This window comes from Plasmodium gallinaceum, assembly GCF_900005855.1.
Source record: "Plasmodium gallinaceum strain 8A genome assembly, contig: PGAL8A_v1_130, whole genome shotgun sequence".
Taxonomy (NCBI): Eukaryota; Apicomplexa; class Aconoidasida; order Haemosporida; family Plasmodiidae; genus Plasmodium; species Plasmodium gallinaceum.
In genome coordinates this window covers 81,054-101,611 of record NW_021628289.1, presented here as the reverse complement: position 1 = coordinate 101,611, position 20,558 = coordinate 81,054, and the positions used below count along the sequence as shown (strand labels likewise).

At 20.1% G+C, this 20,558-nt stretch overlaps 4 protein-coding genes across 4 annotated transcripts; 3 read left to right on the top strand and 1 right to left on the bottom strand.

Moving 5' to 3' along the window:
- Positions 1-1,287: 1,287 nt before the first annotated feature.
- Positions 1,288-4,341, top strand: PRP2 (pre-mRNA-splicing factor ATP-dependent RNA helicase PRP2, putative; the record flags this gene model as incomplete). Its single annotated transcript, XM_028673288.1, has 1 exon — positions 1,288-4,341. One exon carries the CDS (start codon positions 1,288-1,290, stop codon positions 4,339-4,341), a length of 3,054 nt encoding a protein of 1,017 aa, XP_028529756.1.
- Positions 4,342-6,277: 1,936 nt separating this feature from the next.
- On the bottom strand, positions 6,278-6,706 carry PGAL8A_00453200 (mitosis protein dim1, putative; the record flags this gene model as incomplete). The annotated part of the gene is made up of 1 exon (XM_028673286.1): positions 6,278-6,706. One exon carries the CDS (start codon positions 6,704-6,706, stop codon positions 6,278-6,280), a length of 429 nt encoding a protein of 142 aa, XP_028529755.1.
- Positions 6,707-8,859: 2,153 nt separating this feature from the next.
- Positions 8,860-15,902, top strand: PGAL8A_00453100 (amino acid transporter, putative; the record flags this gene model as incomplete). Its single annotated transcript, XM_028673285.1, has 3 exons — positions 8,860-9,031; positions 9,242-15,390; positions 15,699-15,902. The coding sequence occupies 3 exons, from the start codon at positions 8,860-8,862 to the stop codon at positions 15,900-15,902; spliced, it is 6,525 nt and encodes a 2,174-aa protein (XP_028529754.1).
- A 1,377-nt stretch (positions 15,903-17,279) lies between these two features.
- On the top strand, positions 17,280-20,201 carry PGAL8A_00453000 (conserved Plasmodium protein, unknown function; the record flags this gene model as incomplete). Its single annotated transcript, XM_028673284.1, has 1 exon — positions 17,280-20,201. The coding sequence occupies one exon, from the start codon at positions 17,280-17,282 to the stop codon at positions 20,199-20,201; it is 2,922 nt and encodes a 973-aa protein (XP_028529753.1).
- Positions 20,202-20,558: the final 357 nt, after the last annotated feature.

Below are 20,558 nucleotides of genomic sequence, written 5' to 3'. Positions count from 1 at the left end.
AAAAAAAAAAAAAAAAAAATATTTTATTATGTCATAATGTGTTAATAAATACAATAATCCATTTTGTTATTCATAAAAATATATGATTTTTTAACATATTTTTATAATATTTTTTCTATATGTTAAGGAAAAAAAAAAAAAAAAAAAAAAAAAAAAAACGCACACACTCATAAAAAGGATAAAACAAAAAATTTATTTATAAATACATATTCTTATAATTTTCAAATGAAATTTACTTAAAAAAAGGTTTAATACTCATTTTCAATCAGGAAAGATACATAAAAATAAAATTATACAAAATTGTTTTAATATGAATATTTTTTTTTAGTATTTAAAGAAAATCATATATATTTAAAAGAAATAAAGGTATAAATTTAATAGTTTTTATAAACCCTTTATCAAATCGTAAATAAGGAATGTGAAATTTCATTATATAAAAATACCAAAATAAAAAAATACATAGTTCTCTTATTTTTATAAAATACACATGTCAATTATATCATTTTTTTATAATATATTTTTTATTTATTTAATAACTATTTTTCTAATAATATTATTAATTATTTATTAATTTATTTTTTTCCTTTTTCATTTTTATTAAATTAGAATTGACAATATAAGAGTAAATAATGTAATTATATAACCTTTTGAAACAAAAAATTATTATTCTCATATTAATAATACATTTTTAACAATATTGCTTCTAATATTTTTTTTTTTATCATTTACGTCTACTAAGAGAATTTTATTTTCATAATAATCATTATATATTATATCTTTTTCTTTTAATTAAAAATCATTTAATGAAATATATTTTTTTTTCATTTCTTTTTATTTTAATTTTCTGGCACTTTTAGATCACGCTTTAAAAAAGCGTGTCAATATTTATATATTTGGTTTTTTTTTTTTTTTTTTTTTTTTTTTTTTTTTTTTTTTTTTTTAAATTTTAACACATTATAATACAATTTTATTGAAACATTACTAGAACAGAAATAATTTAAAATTTTTAAACCATTTATTTTTATATTTGTTTGATATATATATTCTTAATATGAATTAATGTAAATATAATTTTTTTAAAACACTCATAATTATTAAAGTTTTTTTTATTAAAATTCATCCCATCTTAGAAAATATTTGAATTCAATATTCTTTTTTTTTTTTTTTTTTTTTTTTTTTTTTTTTTTGTAAATGTAAACTTATAAAATTTTTTTATAATACATATATATATATATATATATATTTTACTTTTTTTTATTAATCTGAATATTTTTGTTTGATGGCAAAATGAAGGAAAAGAATGATATTCATAAAAGATCTTTAAAGTGTGAAGAAGATGATGAATCAAAAAAAAAAATAAAAACAGATGGAGAAAATGAGATAGAATCGAAATTGAACGATTCATATTCATTATATTTAGAAAGTCAGAAAGGGAGAAACAAAAAACTAAAAAATAATTTAGAATATATTGAATATTTGAAAAAAGATGCAAGAAGAAAATATTTAAAAGAAAGAGAAAAAGAAAAGTTAGATATAACAAAAAAATTATTAGATGATGAATTGCTATATAGTACAATAAAATTAGAAGGAAAAGAAAAAAAAGAATTAGAATTTTCTAAAAAGATATATAACATAGCAAAAGAAAATATAAAGTTAAGAGAAAAATTGCAAGAAGACTACTATTATTTTCAAGAAGATTTTGAAAAAAATGATAACAAAAACAAGATAAGTTTAAAAGAAGATAAATTAGACCCATCTTTATATAATTACGATCAACAAATCATAAATAAAGGAATTTTAAAATTTGGATCTGGAGCTTTAAAAGAAGATGTAAAAAACAATTTTATTTTTGATGATGATTTAGTAAATAGAAAAAGTATAAAAAGAGAAATATCAGAAGAAAAAACAAAAAAAAAAAAAAAAAAAAATGATAAAGGATATAATGAAAAAAGTATTTATAAAGAAAATACCGATACTTATGAAAAAGTTAATAATAAATACTATAGTATTGATTATGATAAATTAAACAAAGAAAAAGACAAAAAAAAGAAAAAAGAAAAAGAGATAATAGATGAAAAAGAAATAGAAAAAAAAAAGAAAAAAAAGTATGATAATAAAACATCTTTTGAAAAAGATGATTTAGAACTTAATAAAAATGGATTAACAGATGTTGTAGAATTTGTGCATTTAGATAGTTTATATGGAATTGATGAAAAAGAAAAGGAATTACAAAAATTATTTGAAGATATTAAAAAAAGAAAAGAAAAAAAAATGAAAAAAATAATAGATGAAAGAAAAAAATTACCTATATATAGTTATAGATATGATATATTAAGAGCAATAAAGAATAACAAAATTTTAATATTAGTAGGAGAAACAGGAAGTGGAAAGAGTACTCAGTTAACTCAGTATTTATATGAATGTAAATATCATCTATATGGAAATATAATTTGTACACAGCCAAGAAGAATAGCATGTATAGCTATAGCAAATAGAGTAGCTGATGAAATGAATGTCAAAGTTGGAAAAGAAGTTGGATACGTAATAAGATTTCAGAATAAAACAAGTGAAACAACAAAAATTATATATATGACAGATGGAATGTTTCTACGTTTATTATTATATAATCCTACCTTAGAAGATATATCTGTTTTAATTATTGATGAGGCACATGAGAGAGCCTTACATACTGATGTTATATTACCTATAGTAAAAGATATATGCAACTTCAGAGAAAATATAAGAATTGTTATATCATCAGCTACGTTAGATGCAGAAAAAATTTCTACTTATTTTAATTGTGCACCGATATTTTATGTACCTGGAAGGAAATATAATGTCGACATTTACTATACAATTAATAATGAAAGTAATTATTTATCAGCCATTGTTATAACCATATTGCAAATTCATATAACACAAGCAAAAGGAGATATTTTAGTTTTTTTACCAGGACAATTTGAAATTGAACTAGTACAACAAGAACTAGAAAACAAATTAAACGAACTTGCACCAAAATTTCGTAATCTAATTATTTTGCCCATATATTCATCATTACCTGTGGAATTACAGTCACGTATATTTGAAGATATCACTGATGAGGATTATGGAAAAAATAGTGATAATATTGGAGATAATAATAGTATTAATGATAAAGAAATAGTAAATAATTTAGAAAATGTTCCTGAAAGTAATAAAAAAAATAACGAAGATTTGAGATTAAATACATATAAATTAAGAAGGAAAATTATTTTATCAACAAATATATGTGAAACAAGTATAACTATAGAAAATATTGTTTACGTAATAGATTCAGGCTTATGTAAGCAAAAAATTTATAACCCTAATTCAGGTATAGAATCTTTAGTTACTTTACCTTGTTCTAAAGCATCAGTCAATCAAAGAACTGGTAGAGCTGGTAGAAAACAAGATGGTAAATGTTTTCGTTTATTTACAAAAAAAGCATATATAGATTTAAGTGATAATTCTATACCTGAAATTCAACGCTGCGAAGTCAGTAGTATGATTTTATTATTAAAAAGTTTAGGAATGGATGATATAATTAATTTTGATTTTTTAGATCCTCCTTCTCCTGTTGTTATTATTAAAGGTCTAGAACTTCTTTATTCTCTAGGTGCATTAAATGATGAAGGAAATTTAACCAGAACAGGAAGGAAAATGGCAGAATTTCCTACTGATGTAAAATCAAGTAAAATGATATTATCAGCTTCAGAAAAATATAACTGTGTTGATGAAATACTTAGTATCACATCCATGTTAACTCATGCAAATAATATTTTTTATATTCAAAAAGGTAAAGAAAAAGAAGCAGAAAATATTAAAAAAATGTTTACTATTGAAGGAGGAGGGGATTTTCTTCTTTTTTTAAACATTTTCAAACAATGTGAAGAAAATAATTTTTCTACTTCTTTTTGTTATGATCATTTTTTACAATATCATACTCTTATTAAAATTAAAGATGTGAAAACACAATTATCAAGTATATGTGAAAAAATTGACTTACCAATTACCTCTACTAACATTCAAAATCATGAATCAATATCTAATATTAAAAAATGTATTATAAGTGCATTTTTTACTAACTCTGCATTACCAGTTAATAAAAATGAACTTAAAATTATAAAATTAAATCAAATTGTTAGTATTTATCCTAATTCTGTTCTCTCAAAAAAAAATATTATGGAAGAAAACCAAAATGTATGTATTATTTTTTATGAAGTTATTAAAATAAATAAATCGTATATACGACATAATATACCCGTAAACAAAGACTTATTATTTGAAATTGCTTCTTTTTATTTCCTTAACAAAAATGAATAATCAAAATAAATATATGTATGTATATATATATATATAAATTTTAAAATATAAGTAAATTTAAAATTGTGTGAACTACAAATTATATTCAATACATTGTTTAATTAAAAGTATTCACTATGATAATCTATAGATCTTAAATGCGAAAATGCTAATCAAAATAAGTTTTGTTATCTTCGAAAAAATCAACAAATTTAAATGACGGAAAGTAGTTAATATGATATTTAATTTTTTTCTTTTTTCTAAAGATATTAAACAAATAAATTATTTCAAAATTTTAAATAAGAAAAAACAATTCTACATATAATATAACAACATAAACGTTTAATATAAAATTATTATGATTGAAATATCTAGGTATTATAATAGAAAAAAAAAATAATAAAATAAAATATATTTAAAAAATAAGAAAAATGAGATGAAGAAAGGAGAATGGAAAAAGGAGAAAAAAGAAAAGAGAAAAGAGAAAAGAGAAAGGAGAAAGGAGAATGGAAAAAGGGGAAAAGAGAAAAGAGAAAAGAGAAAGGAGAATGGAGAATGGAAAAAGGAGAAAGGAGAAAGAATTTATTACAATTATGAGTCTCTAAAGTTTACTTAAAGAATATATTTTTATAACAGTTATGTAACATGTGAAAGCTGCTTGAAATTGTCTGCATATTTTAGTTAAATTGTCATTTTGATATAAGAATGAAGTATTCTAATAAAAAATAATACAAATTAACTGAATATGTACAACTCAATTAATTTAACACATATTTATTTCCCTTATATTGTTTTTTCTCTATTTTTTTTAAAAATATTTAGCCTGTTAAAAATATATCAAAATATATTTTTTTCCAGAAAAAATTAGGATAAGCACACGTCGAATTATTATTTTCTATATTTTTTTCTTTAATTTTCAAATTAATTTATTTATATAATTAAATATTTTATTTTTCCTTTTTCATTTTTTCCTTTTTTTCATAATTTCTAATCTTTTTAAGTATTTTAGTGATTTTTATTAGTTATGCCATTTTTATTATTCTTTTTTAATTTTGTCAATATTAATGTTTCTAAATTTGAAATTATATTATATTATAATCTTTTTATTTTATTTTATTTTTTTTTTTTTTTTTTTTTTTTTTTTTTTTTTTTTTTTTTTTTTGTATGTTTGTTTTATCATATATTTGTTTTATGTTTGTTTTAGTTTAAGTATGAATATTCTTAATTATAATAATGATATAAATAAAATGAAAAAAAAAAACTTATTGATTAATTCTTTATCGTGCTTTATTTATAGATATGCATAAGTTTTTTTTCAAAATAAGACCTTGTTATAAATTAACCTATAATCCTTACATATATATTTCTTTTTAAGAATAATACTAAAATAAACCTAAATAATAAATACAAAATTTATGTAAAACAACATTAGAATAATTTGTATAAATTACATTATTTTTATTTTATATAATTTGTTTTTTTTTTTTTTTTTTTTATAATAAAAAATAAATGAGCATTAATTAGTTTTAATTATCTATAAATAGAAAATAAAGTAAAATATCAAATATCCCCCAATAATAAAATATTTTTTAATTTCTTTTAATTACTTCAAATTATAGATTAATAAAAATTATGCATAAGAAATTATCTCGAAAATATGTGAGAAATCAAATTTAGAAATATCTTCATTAACTTCTCTTTATTATTTTATAGAACTATATACATTAAATTAGTATGTATACATAAAAATGAAAGACCTAGCATATATTTCATATTCAAACAGAATTGAATAGTAACCATTATTTTAATAACAAAAATATAATTTTGATATCTATTTTACTTCACAAGTATAATCATATATATATGATTCAATTTCCAATGCATACTTCAAAAAAAAAAAAAAAAAATTTTTTTTTCTTTATATATTTTATGAGAAAAACATTTTTTTGAAAAGTATTTAATATTTATATTTAGTTGAATAATCCTTAGGTGATATAACTAATCCTCTTCCTTTTCTTGCTCCTCTAAAAATAGTTTCAACTATATCGATAAATTCTTGTTTGTTATTCATGGGCCAATTAATTTTATTATTATTACCAGTACCTAAATCAATCATCATGTGTTTATTACGATAAAAAAACATAACAGAAACTGGGTCATACAATTCATACATTGTATTAAAATCAGGAACTTCAGTTATATCTACTAAGTATATTACACAAAAATTTTTAATATCTTCTGCCACCTTATATAATAGTTCGTCCATCTTCATACAATCAGGATCATAATCATGACCAAAACGTATACAAACCAACCTCTCTTCCTCATTTAATATAGCTTGGTCAACTGCCCAACCGCTATTTAAATGTTGCAACATAAATGACATTTTAAAAAAAATTATATATTTTATGAATAGTCATATATTTGCAAATATAAAAAAAAACTTTAAATATATTTCTTATATTTCATAAATTATTTCATTGAGAATTATAAAATTAAGATGCTTAACCAAAAATTAAATTTAAAAACATTTATTTATTCTAAAATTAAAAAATTCTTTTAAAGTAACATTTATATCATTCATATAATACAAATCTTTAACAATTGTAAATCATTGCTTTAAAAAAAAAAAAAAAAAAAGGAAAAGAGAATAGAAAAAAGTTTTTTAATAATATTATATAAATAATATATGTTTAAAAAAAACTTTTAATAAACATATAAAATATGAAAAAAATTCATATAAAATATTATGATTATTGTTTTTTATTTAAATTTATTCAATGATATAATTTTTCTCAAACATTATTTTAGTAAGAATATATACAGATATTATAATTTTGCTATCGGTTTATTTTACTTAAAATATAATTAAAAATGTTTATAAAATTATATAATGATTTAAAAAATTTCATATGATAAATTATAAATATTCATGTTATAATCATATGGTAATAAATACAAAACTATTATTTGTAACAAATGTTAACGGTGAAATGAACATATTAAAATAATATTTATAGAATATAGATATTTTAAAAAATATTTGACATAAATATTAATATAAAAAAAAATGAAAAAAAATTAATTTCAATCTGCTATAATTGATTAAATATGTTCCTCAATATTTTCTATTTAAAATAATAAATCAAATTAATTACTCTTCTAAACATAATTTTTCTATAAATTTATGTTTTATAAATAGCAAAATATATAATATTCAAGTTTTTCAAACATTACTTTTCATTAATATTTATACAAGTTTCCACATAATTTAAAGTTTTTTTTTTTTTAATTATAATTTTATAAAACAAAAAAAAAAATTTACAAAAAACAGATTTAAATATATCAAAATTCCATCATCATTATTAACAAGAAATTATATATTATCTTATGTTTTCTTTTCTTGCTAATCCTATTATTTTCTGATAAAAAACATGTCTTAATAAATTCAAAAGAAAATTAACATATTTCCATTATCATTAATACAATAAATAAAATGAAAACTTCACACAATTTTATGTTATTTCAATGTAAAACATGGAAATTGCATTTTAAAATCTATTTCTGCAATTATTGTTTATTATACAAAATTTTATTAATCCATACTATTAAGCTCATATCCTTGTCAAAAGATATTGAAATTTTTTTTTTTTTTATATAGAGCATGTGCGAAATAAAATTTTTTCCATTAAAGGGAAAATGTTTGAACACTTTTTCTTGGAACATATTTTCTTTATTTTTTTATTTTAAAAAATAATGATAAATTTAAAAATTTTTTATATTATATTTTAAAATATAAATTTTATCATTTTTTACAGTTTTTTTAAACTATTAAGATTATTTAAAACTTGAGAATAGCAATAATTCATGCCCACAGCATAAAAAAAATAAAATAATTAAAAAAAAATAAAATAAAATAAATTAAAATTAAATAAAATGTAAATAATTTATATGTACAAAAAATAGAAGATCATTCATAAATTTAAAATTTTTTATGTTATCGTTAATTAAAAAATATAATTTAAAATTTTGTTCCTTATTTTAAATAATTGTATGTTATATTTCATAATAATAAATATTTCAAACTGAAAAAGCGCATCTATAAGTCTTAATTTTATGTTAATGCACACAATGAAGAACTTACGGTTTTAAAATTATTCATTCTTAAAATGTGAAAAAAAAAAAAATAGCTTAAGCTAAAATATTTTAAAAAGTTTTTTATTTATTTATTTTTTTTTTTTATTAAAAGTGTGTAGATTTTTATGTAACAAATATTGCACGCACACATAAGCTATAGAATTGTGCACAACATGTCAAAATGTACATATATATTTTTATTTCTCTTACAATAAATACAATTTTTTATATTTTCTAGCAATTATTTTATTTTGTTTTTTTTATACATTTCGGTGCAAAATTGCTTCTATATCTTCAAGTAAAATATTTATATATATTTTTTTTTCATAATGAGTGACTCCCATAATATTTTTTTCTACATTCAATTTTAATTTATATATTAAGAAAATTTTTTTTAAGAAGATGAATATAAAATGGCTGTTTGGCATATCGCTCTTTAACTTTAATAAAAAAAATAGCAAACAGAAATTTGTAAGAAGCCGTAAAAGATTTCGCACAATAACGTGGAAATATACAAAAACTATTGGACCGTTTGCTTCATTTATATACTTATTTAATCAAAGCATAGGATCAGGTATAATATATATATATATATACGTATTATTAAAAAAAATCTTAGTGATACATTCACATATTACTTTAGAACCTTAATATTTATAAAAATAATTATGATACTTTAATATTGTATATTACATAACTTTTCATTAAATTAGTTTTCTATTTTAAACTATTAATATAACAAAATGAAATTATTTGTTAATAAATTATTCATTTACTCTTATAGGTTTATTTGACATTCCAAGTTTAATAGATGAAGTAGGATGGATTCCAGTAATATTTGGAAACTTTTTCGTATGTTCTGTTGCAGTTTTTTGTAGTTTAATGATTTTAAGAGCCATGACAATGATACCAAAAAATAAAAATTTTGAGCAAAGAATTGAATATAGTGCTGTCATTAAGTATTTTATGTCAAATGAAAAATATAGATTTGTTTCATTTTTATACCACTTAGGTAATATATGTAATAACATATGTGGAATACTTGTTATATCAAAAATAATAGATATATTCATTATTAAAATATTTGGATATACATTATTATTTCAAATTTATCCGGAAGTAAAAATCAAAAAATGTTCATTAACTCTTTTAGATGCTATTTTTAATGGATATTATTATTCAAGTACAGGGAATTATGAAACTATAATTATATCAGGTTTTACAATTGGGTACATTATTAATGCAATTATATGTATACATTTATCATCTAAAGGTCTAGAAGAAACCATAAATTATCAATATATTGTTTTCATGATATTTATGAGTTCTTTTTTATATTTATCCATTTCTTCAACCATATATTTGCTTTCTCAAAATTATAATGATCCCTCCACACCTTTTAACAACTTAAAAATTTATAATAATCTTATATTAAATAGTTTAAACCATGAACAAGATTTATTAAAAAATTATCACAGATATAATGAACTTAATAAATTAAAAAAAATGCTTCCTCTATGTAAAAATCCATTTTCTGATGAATGTACAATTTTGACAGAATATGAAAAACTTAGTTTTTCAAAAGGGTATTACTGGAAAGATTATTTTTATAAAATAAAGGAAATTGGAGATAATATAAAGGTAAAAAAGAGTGATAATAACCTAAAAAATTCCCAAACAAATAAAAATAATAAAATATATTTCGAAAACTTAGATATTTGCCCTTTTTTTCATCTAAACCCTTTACTTAAAAAAAAGACATATACATTTCATAACAACATTTTTTTCTTTATTTTAACTCGTTGTTCTAATGATTTAAAAATTAAAAATATTTCCAATAACCAATATTTTTATTCTGTCTATAAAATATATCAAAGAAGGAACAGTCTAAATTCTAAAATTCCAAAAGATAAAGTTAAAGAATTACATAAAAATGAAGACTTTAAAGAAAAGGAAAATAAGCAATTTACAAATAAATTTGATAATAAATACTACCAAAATAAACAGAAATCATTAAATGAAAAAAAAAAATATAATTTTTTTAAAAGTTTATATTATATGATTAGTAAGATAGAGGGGATAAAAACTTATTGTATGGGAAAAACATTCGCGAATTTTATTGATTCTTATGGATTTGTAAGTAATATACCATCTTGGGGAAATGAAATAACTGATGAAGTTAATGTTTCTAAATCTATTTGGATTTCTACTCTTTTCAGTAGCATTTTTTATTTTATATTTGGTCTAATTTTTTGTTTAAATAATTCTTTTAAAAAAATTAATACATCTGTTTTGTATATTTTTAATTTTGTTGCCGTAGCACCTAAGGTTATAACAGGTTCTATATCAATACGTTATGATTTAATGAATTTAGATATATGTTCTGACAGATCAGCTTTTTTTTTTGGGTGTATAGCTCCTTTTTTGTTTGCATGGATATTTTCAAATGGTATTATTTTTTCAAATACATTTAATTATATTAGTTTAATTTGTGGTCTTTTCTGTAATTTTTTATCACCTGCCTTTGCATATATATCAGCTTGTGAAAGTAACAAGTATATATGCAAGAATCCCCTAAGAAAATATACTATTGTTAACAGAAAAAAAACAATGTTTTCATCATGCACAGACATTAGAAGAGCACTTGGAAATATAATTGATACTTTTGATGACAATGATAAAAATGTTCAAATAGAAAAAAATGAAAATAATGTAACAAAAGAATATCACAGGAAATTTTCATTAGATCATTATGAAAATAAAAATGGACCATTAAATTATGAAACTAATAATGATAGTTATTTTAAATTTGTGAATGGTGAATATAGACTAAAAAGCTGTTCTAACGATAGTAATGAAGTCAGAACTCCTTTAAAAAGAAGTTCAAGTGATTTTAAAACAATAGATAATAGTAATATATTTACTTACGAAAATAAATATCATAAAATATTTGATGAAAGTAAAAAAGAAACTGTCATTAACAATATGAATCATAAAAAAAGAGAGGGAAAAAAGAATGAAAAAATGCTTATAGATGAATTAGAAGAGTGTTCTGAAGAAAAGAAATTAAAAATGAAAAAAATATCTACATTTTTTAAAGAAGATACAGAAAATATTGATAAATCTAAAAAAGAAAAAAAAAAAAAAAAAGTAGCATTTTTAAACGAACCCGATGTAATTATTGAAGATAACATTCCTATGAACAAAGAAGAAATTTATCAATTTTCTGAAAATAAAAATACTTTTGACCAAAAAGAGAAGCTGAAAACAAAAAAAAAATTAATGTTTTCAGAAGAAATAGAAATATACAGTGAAGACGGAAGTGAACAAAATAAAGAAAAAAAGAAAAAAGGAATAATATTTTGTAACGAAAAAAAAAAAGACATTGAATACATTAACAAAAAAAAAAATAAAATACAAGAGAAGGAAATAACGTTTTTAGATGAATTAAAAGTAAATAATGATGATAATAAAAAAAATAAAAATATATATACATCACCTGAAGACACAAAACTTGTTGAACAAAATAAAAAAATAAAGAAAAAAAAAGGTGTACAATTTTCAGATGAAGTAAAAATACATGACAATGACAGCTATATTCAGAAAAATAAAAAAAAAGTAATATTTTCTAATGATATAAAAGTATATAATGAATATAATGATGAAAAAATTGAAAAAACCGAAAAAAAGGTAGTAATTTCAAATGAAAAAAAAACATATAATGAAGAAGATGTAAAAAAAGATTATGAGATTATCATATCTTCAAAAGACAAAAAATGTGATGAAAATGTAGAAAAAAGAAAAAATTTTAAGTTTATACATGAAATTAAAAATATACCAGAAAAAAATTATATTAAGGAGAGTGCAAACATATTTCTAAATAGAGACAAAAACTTTATTGTAGAAAATAACTTAAAAAATGAAGAACCAATTTTTAAGTCAACCAATAGAGACAATCTTGATAATGGAAAATTCGAAATATTAAAAGAAAAAAAAAACATACTTATAGAATCAAAAAGTAATAGTAATATCGAAAATATTGGAATGGATATAAATTGCAATTTATTTAATAAAGAGACTAACAAGAAAATAAAAAATAAAAGGAAAGTTGATATAAGAAGTGAAGAGGATTATATAATTTCTAATCTTGATGTCCGTAATACTAATGATCATACAAATATTAATCAAAAATATTTTTCTGAAAAAATACCAAAATATCAAATAAAAGTTAGTAATAATGAATTTGCAAGCAAAACAAGCCACGCAATCCACGAAAATACAAATTTTGAAAACAAAAATAAAATATTTAATAATGCAAAAGAAAGTAAGAATAAGAATAATATTAATAATAAAGATAAAGTAAAATTTGAAAAGGAAGAAAAAGTAACTTTTTTTAAAAATAAACTAAATGATCTTAAAAAACAAAATTTAAATGAAAAAATTAATTCATGTGGAAAATATGAAAGAAATTTTAGTGATTCAATTGTAAATTATAATGATAATAATAAAAAAATAGAAAATAAAGAAGATGAGTTAACAACAAAAATTTATAGTTTTGAAGGTCACAAACAAGTTTTTACTCGTCATAGAGAAAAACTAAAATCTCAATATAAATGTACCATATCAAGATTACTAGAGAATTATGAAAAATATGATAATTTAATGAAAGATATAGAATCCTTAAAAAATAAAGAGCAAAGCATTGATATTTTTTTTAATACATTAAAAAATCAAACCTTAAATGATGAAAAAAATTCTTGTAATAGCATTTTCAATAAAAATGCTAATAACTCTAATGACAAAACATTAATTTTTGAATCCTTAGAAAATGATGATAACTTACAAAGAGATAATACATTTTGTTATGCAAATGATAATATTATATACAATTTACAAAGCATTAAATCTGATGATACATATAAAGCAACGTTTTTAGAAAATTGCAAAAATGAAAGAGTAAAAATGAATTTTATTCCAAATAAGGGGAATACCTCTTTCATTTTAATGAAAAATGATTCTGAAAACAACAATATGATAGACAAAACACTTGAAACAGAACATTTAGAAGATTTAGTTTTCGAAAATAGAGAAGCACTTATTGAATCAAACAAAGAAAATTTAAATAATAACAAAATTGTAATTAACATGAAAGGATTGACAAATGAAAATGATATCAACAACTTCAATATTTTACAGAAAAGCATTTCCACTTATCAAGATAATATTATTAATAATTCAGAAACATGCTATTTTGATGAATTACCTTTTAAATATAATAGCATAGATAAAAGAAGAGAGACTTTAAAAATTCATCCATTTATAAATAATGATGCTGAAAACAATGTTTCATTCAATAATTCTAAACATTATTTTCAAAAAGATGAATCCAATATAAAAATGTATAATTTACAAGTAAATGAATCATCAGAACTCAAAAAAAATGCAAGTATGAATGCAAATGTAGTAACTTTTAAAGAAAAAAAAGACATTAAAAAAGATAATATTTTACAACTATATGATTCTAATAATGAAGATTATTCAACTTGCAAATTTCTACTACCTCAGAATAATAGTATATTAAAAAAAGAAACAGATATTTTAAACGTATCAAATTTAATTAAAGAAAATAATAATGACGATAATACAAATAATAAATGTGAAAATAACAAATTATTTGTTCGACAGAGGAAAAAATTAAAATCTTCATTTCATGCAAATGGAGACATGATAATGGGAAATAGTAAAGAAGCAATACATAAAGAACAAATTAATGAATTTCGCAAAAAAATAAGTAACGATTCTTCTATATATAGTTATTATAATAGCGATAAATTTCCAGATATTTTAAAACAAAAAGGATTACAAATGAAAAAAGAAGAAATAACTAAAGAAGAAACTAATAGCTACCAAATTGCTAATGATACCAATTTAGAAATACCAACAGTAAATATTACTAATTCAAATGAAATCCCCATAAAAACTCAAAAAGGAATGGTATTAAAAAAAATAGAATCATCTAAAACTATTGAAGTTCCTAAGCATAAAACTTTTTACGAGTTTAAAGATATATCTAAATTGTATGGAGAAATGTATCAGAATGAATTAGAAACAGACAAAAATAATAATAAAAAAGATTCAGATTTCTCTTTGAATGATAAAAATGTTCTAAATAAAAATGAAGATATATCTAGAAAATCTGAGAGTAACTATATTTTTGAGTCAACAGATAATAAAAAAAATCAATCTAATAAAAATATTAATGTAGTAGATAAACAAAATGAAAGCTCGGAAGAACTTGTGTCACCGAAAATTGAAAAATCAGATGTTATAAAAAAAATTGAAAAAATATATAGCGAACTAGCAAATAAAATTCATTCTGGAAATTCTGAAGATTCTTCTAATGAAGATGATGATGATATTGATTACGTTGATGTAAGTTCTTTTAAAATTATTGATAACAACAGTCCTGTTAAATATTATTATAACGTTTTTCATAGAAGTAAAATCTTAGATACAAAAAAATATGAACATTTTTATTCAAATAATATAGTAGAAAAAGGAAATTTAGATCATTTGTGTTCAATATTTTTATTTGGAAACCCTTTAGAAAGAAATGAAGAATATACAGATAAAAAGGATATGAGTTCAAATGAAGAACTCAACAATATTTCTAATAATTCTCAAAACACAAAACTTAATCCTCAAGATAAATCTGACATTTTAAAATGTGAAAAACTAAAAACTACTCTGAATTCAAGTATGCTTGGAACGAATGAATTTTTCAAGCGGTCTTTATCTGGAAGTTTAGAAAATCATAATGAAGTAATTAAGAAAAGTATAAATGAAAGAAATAGTTTACAAATTATCAAAGAAACTTCTTTAAGAAAATCAAATATAAAATTCAAAGCTAAAGATGAAGTTATTTATTCTGAGGTATTAAAAAATAAAAAACAAATTTTAAAATAAGATTATGTATTTAAATAAATTTAATTTTGAAATGATATAAAGCATATATATTTATTTTTAATATGCACAAAATATTGTAATATCCTTATCTAATTCATTTATTATGTTGTGACATTTTTTTATTTACATGAAAGGTGCTATTAATAATGTAATTTTTGTAATTAAAATATTAAAATGGTTTAATTTAAAGTTAATAAATTTTTTTTTATGATTAATAAATATGAAAATATTTAAAAAATAATATTTATGCTTCAAAAAAAATTTTTTTTTTATAGGAATTAAATGATGCAATTGGGGATGATAGTGATGTTAATAGCCTAAAGAAAAATAATTCTGAAAAAATAGAAATAATGAAAATTAGAATTCACGTGTATCCATCTATTCTTCAGAAATATCATGTAGAAACTACTTATGTATTATTGGGATGTTTGACTATCTTTTCATTTGTTGGTATTATAACTGACTTACTGTTTAGTTGAACATAAGGTTCAATTATTGATGTATTTTTAATGTTTCTTCTAATAGTCTTTATAGATATAAGAATTATTGAATATATATGTTTAACAGAAAATACTTATATACTATTATTCTTCTTCATTCATTGGTGCAAGAATAAAATATTTGTGTATCTATATTTGCATTTATTTGTTTTTTACTTTTTAATTAGGATTATATGCGTGTGTGCGTTTGTGTGTGTGTGTGTGTGTGTGGATTTATTGTATTAATATTATATTTTCATAAACTTCCTTTAATTTTATATTATAATAATTTTGAATAACTTTATATTTAATAATCCATAACTCTTTTTTTTTTTTTTTTTGTTATGAAATTTTACCTTTTAATGCATATTTTTATTATGCCTTTGTTCTCCCTTTTCTTTTAAATTTTTATTTTTATATTAATTGTAAATAATTTTTTTGCGTCAATGATTTGTAAAAAAAGTTGATTGCTATTTCAATAAAATTCATTTGTTCTTTTCTTAATACTTTTATTGAGAAAAAAAATAAAGAGTTTATTTTTTTAATTAATAGAAATAAATTTCTATAAATGACTTACATTAGCTTCATAACATTATTATAATAAAAAATCCATTTAGAGTATTCAGTGGAATTTTTAAATTTCTTTTTTTTTATTCATCTATCATTTGTGTAAGATTAATTTTTTTTTTCATATTTATAGTAGTGAAATTTTTTTTCTATTTAAGTATTGGAATTTTCAAAAAAATTTTCCTGTAACTCTTCTGGTTATAACACTTTTGCTTTCATATATATTTTTTTTTTTTTTTTCATTTATAAATATTTTACTTCTATTAATGCTGTACAAATAAAAGCAAATCTATAACTTATAAAAAAATAAGAAATTGCTGATCTATCTTATTTTTAATCATAAATTATTTCTAATCATTAATTAATTAACCTTTTTATAAAGCTAGGACATTCTAGTCATAACTCGAATTTTTTTCTATTTTTATTTAATTCAAGGATTAATACCCTAATTTAAATGTAAATATAAAATAATTAAAATTTATTTTATTATAATGCACGTTAAATAATTCTACAAAACATTCATTAAAAAAATAAATTAGCACATTCTATAAAGTTATATATTAATTTTTTTTTTTTTTTTTATAAGACTTTTACACTAAAAGTGTTATTCTTTTAATGTATATATTTTACTTTAACGAAAAAGAAAAAAAAGACAGTAAATAGATTAAATTTCTATATAAAATTTTCTGAAAAAATTTATTATTTTATTTATAATAAATCATTTGAAATAATTATAACACTTGGCGAATTTTTTCTTTATTACAAATATAAATAATTTTTTTTAAATGCCACAAAATTACAAATACAAACATGCTAAAATCCAAAATGAGCTCAAAAGACAGAGATAATATTAAATTAAAATATAAAATATTAAGTATATCATCCAATGATAAAGATTATGATATTTTAAATATATTAAAAAATACTGGCAATAAAGTTCATAAGCCATGGCTAAGCGAAAAAAATAGTATATATCCACAAGAAATTATTTTACAAATAAAACCAGCTAAAATAAAATATTTAGAATTTTTGTCTCATGAATATACAATAACCAAGAAAATTGAAATTTTTGTATCAAATAATAATAAAGATTATTCTAAAGTTGGTTTTTTTAGATTTAATGACAATGTTTCTACAAGTTATTGTGCTAGAGAGCTTAAATATGTATATTTGCCATGTACTATAAAATGTGCATTTATCAAATTAAGACTTCATAAGCCATATAATAACCACCTAAATACTTATTCACAAATTGGATTATACTATATTAATGTTATTCCTGAAGAAACACGTTTAGTAATTTCATCTGAGATAGAACCTTCATTATATAAATTAAATTCTTTATCAAAAAAAAAAATTAAAAATGATAATGATAACTATAATTTAGATTTAGTAAATAGCGAAACATTACTAAGAAAAAAAGAAATAACTAAAAATAATATTTGTATAAGTGATAGAAATGCATCAGAAAATATTTCGGATGGAGTATATCTGGGAAGTTTCAGAAAATCTCTTTCAAAGTGTAGCAAGAATAAAATTAATGTTTTGTACGAAAAATTAGAGAACAAAATAAAATGTTTTGAAAATTTAAAAGGTGAATGTGTAGCAAAAGAGGAGTTCAATAAGGCAAATGAACTAAAAAAAATTGTAAACACTTTTGTTTTTTTAAAAAATATAATTACCTTTTTAAAAGGAAAAAAAAAGAAGTATGTGAGAGAAGAAAATTATGGAAAAGCTAAAAGACTAAAAGAAAAAGAAATAAAGATAAAAATTATAATAAAAAATATTGAACAATTAAAAATTGTCAATGACTGTTCAAAAAAGTGGTACTATGAATGGTTAGTTTTATATTATAAAGAACTTGAATTTTATGAAGAAGAGATAAATAAAATTATGTCTAATGAAAATATAAAAAATATAAAAAAAAACTGTGGAATCTTTAATCAAAATATGGATGATAATGACAATGATATTAACTTAAATAAAATTCTATTGTTAATTTGCAGCGATGATGAAAAAAAGCGAGAAGTGGGATTTGATTATGCCTATAAACCATTTGAAGATCGTGAAAATAAAAAAAAAAATTTTTGGTATAACAATATAGAATCTTTATGCTTGATCATTAGAAGAGGAATATCAGATTCCTCTTATAATATATTTGTCAAAAGCGTTGTCATACTAGAAAAAATGTTAACTTTGTTTCAAGATTATTTTTTTAACTTAGTTGACACAAATTCTCAGAATTATACTGATCAAAATGAAAAATATCTAAAATGTATAATTTCTTCACTTTTAAAGCGCTTGGATGATTCTAATCTTGATGTTATAGATATTTGTATAAAAACAGTAATGATGATGCTACACAACAATTTCACTTCTTTTAAAAATGTTTTTTCTATAATTTTATCAATGTTGTTTTATTTTTTTTCTGCTGATGTAACATCAGAAATAAATGAAAAGATAATTGTTAGTTTGATGAGTTTTTACTATTCTTTGATAAATAAATACTACACATCTGTGAAAAATGATATAAATTTAAAAAAAATATTGGAAATTATATCCTTATTTCTTGAAGTAGATCTTGAATCAATTAAACAAACATCTCTTGACTTTTTTATTAATATATACAATACTATAGAAAACCGTGATGAATTATTTGAAGAATTTTTATTAAATGTTTCGTTTGATACCAGAAATATTATAATAAATCGTATAAACCAAGAAGAAAAAGAAAAAATAAAAGCAGAAGAAAATGTCAGTAAATTTTTATCCAAAGGGTATGATAATAATGAAAAAATACCAGGAATTGAAAGTGAAGTATCCATAAAAAAATGTATGCTTATTAATGATGATGGATTATTAAAGAAAAACACCTATTTAAAAAAGAACTATTTAAAAACTAAAGTTATAGAAAACGAAAACAGTAAAGAAATAATTAATGAAACTAGAAATATTAGTGACAACAACACAGAAAAAAACAAAAAAGAAGATTGTGAAACTATAAATAAATATACGGAGGATAATAAAAAAGTTGACAATTTTCCAAAATTAACACTTATGGAAAGTGTCAATTTAAAAAAAGAAATGCATCATGCAGAAGATAAGGATCTAGTAGAAAAAAACATTATAGAAAATGGAGAGATTAAGAAACCACATAACATTGAAATAAAAAAAAAAGATACAAGTCATCTTATAACAGGAAATAGTATGCATTTAAATGAAAACATTATTAATAATAAAAAAAAACATGACGATATAGAAAACAAAAAAAAAGGAATGAATGATGAAGACAAAGTGTCAGATAAGGGTGAATTTAATGCAGATTCCACAAAAATAGATGAAAATAATGAAGATCACGTTCCTCCTTTTACTTGCAAATATTGCTATAGGATGGATGAAGGTTTCACAGAAATAGGTTTAGAAAAACATTGGATTAAAAAGTGTCCCATGCTTTGTGCCTGCCCAAATTGTTTTTTAATAGTTGAATTAGTTGTTATTTATGACCATTTTCTATCCGAATGTTCACATAGTTATATGTATACATCATGCGAATATTGTAACAAAGTTGTAAAGAAAAATTTGTTAGATATACATATAATGAATGAATGTAATGGAAAAAAAACCGAATATCTGTCTTGTTATTATTGTTCCCTTTTCATTGAATCATTTGAAATAGATAAATGGAGAGCTCACTTTTTGTCATGTTCTAAAAATCCTAGATTAACAGAATGATTTTTTTTTCTCTTTTTAGTCGAGTGATATAAATCCACATCATATTAAATTTTTGTTTTTGTTTAATTTTTTTTAATTTTTTTTTTTATTTTTTATTTTTTTTTTTTTTTTTTTTTTTTTTTTACTAATGCTTTATTGTCTATTTATTAATTTTTAAATTTAATTTAATAGCATATTTTCAGAAAACACATGATTGCTGTCTAACTATTAATAAGAATTGCTGTTAATGGTTATTCATTGTCTTTCAACGATATATTAGGTTAATTTTTAACAAAAATAAATTCCGTTTATATAAAAATTAATACTTCGAAAAAATGAGAGATATAATACAGAAGAGTAATTCTTATAATTCTTATT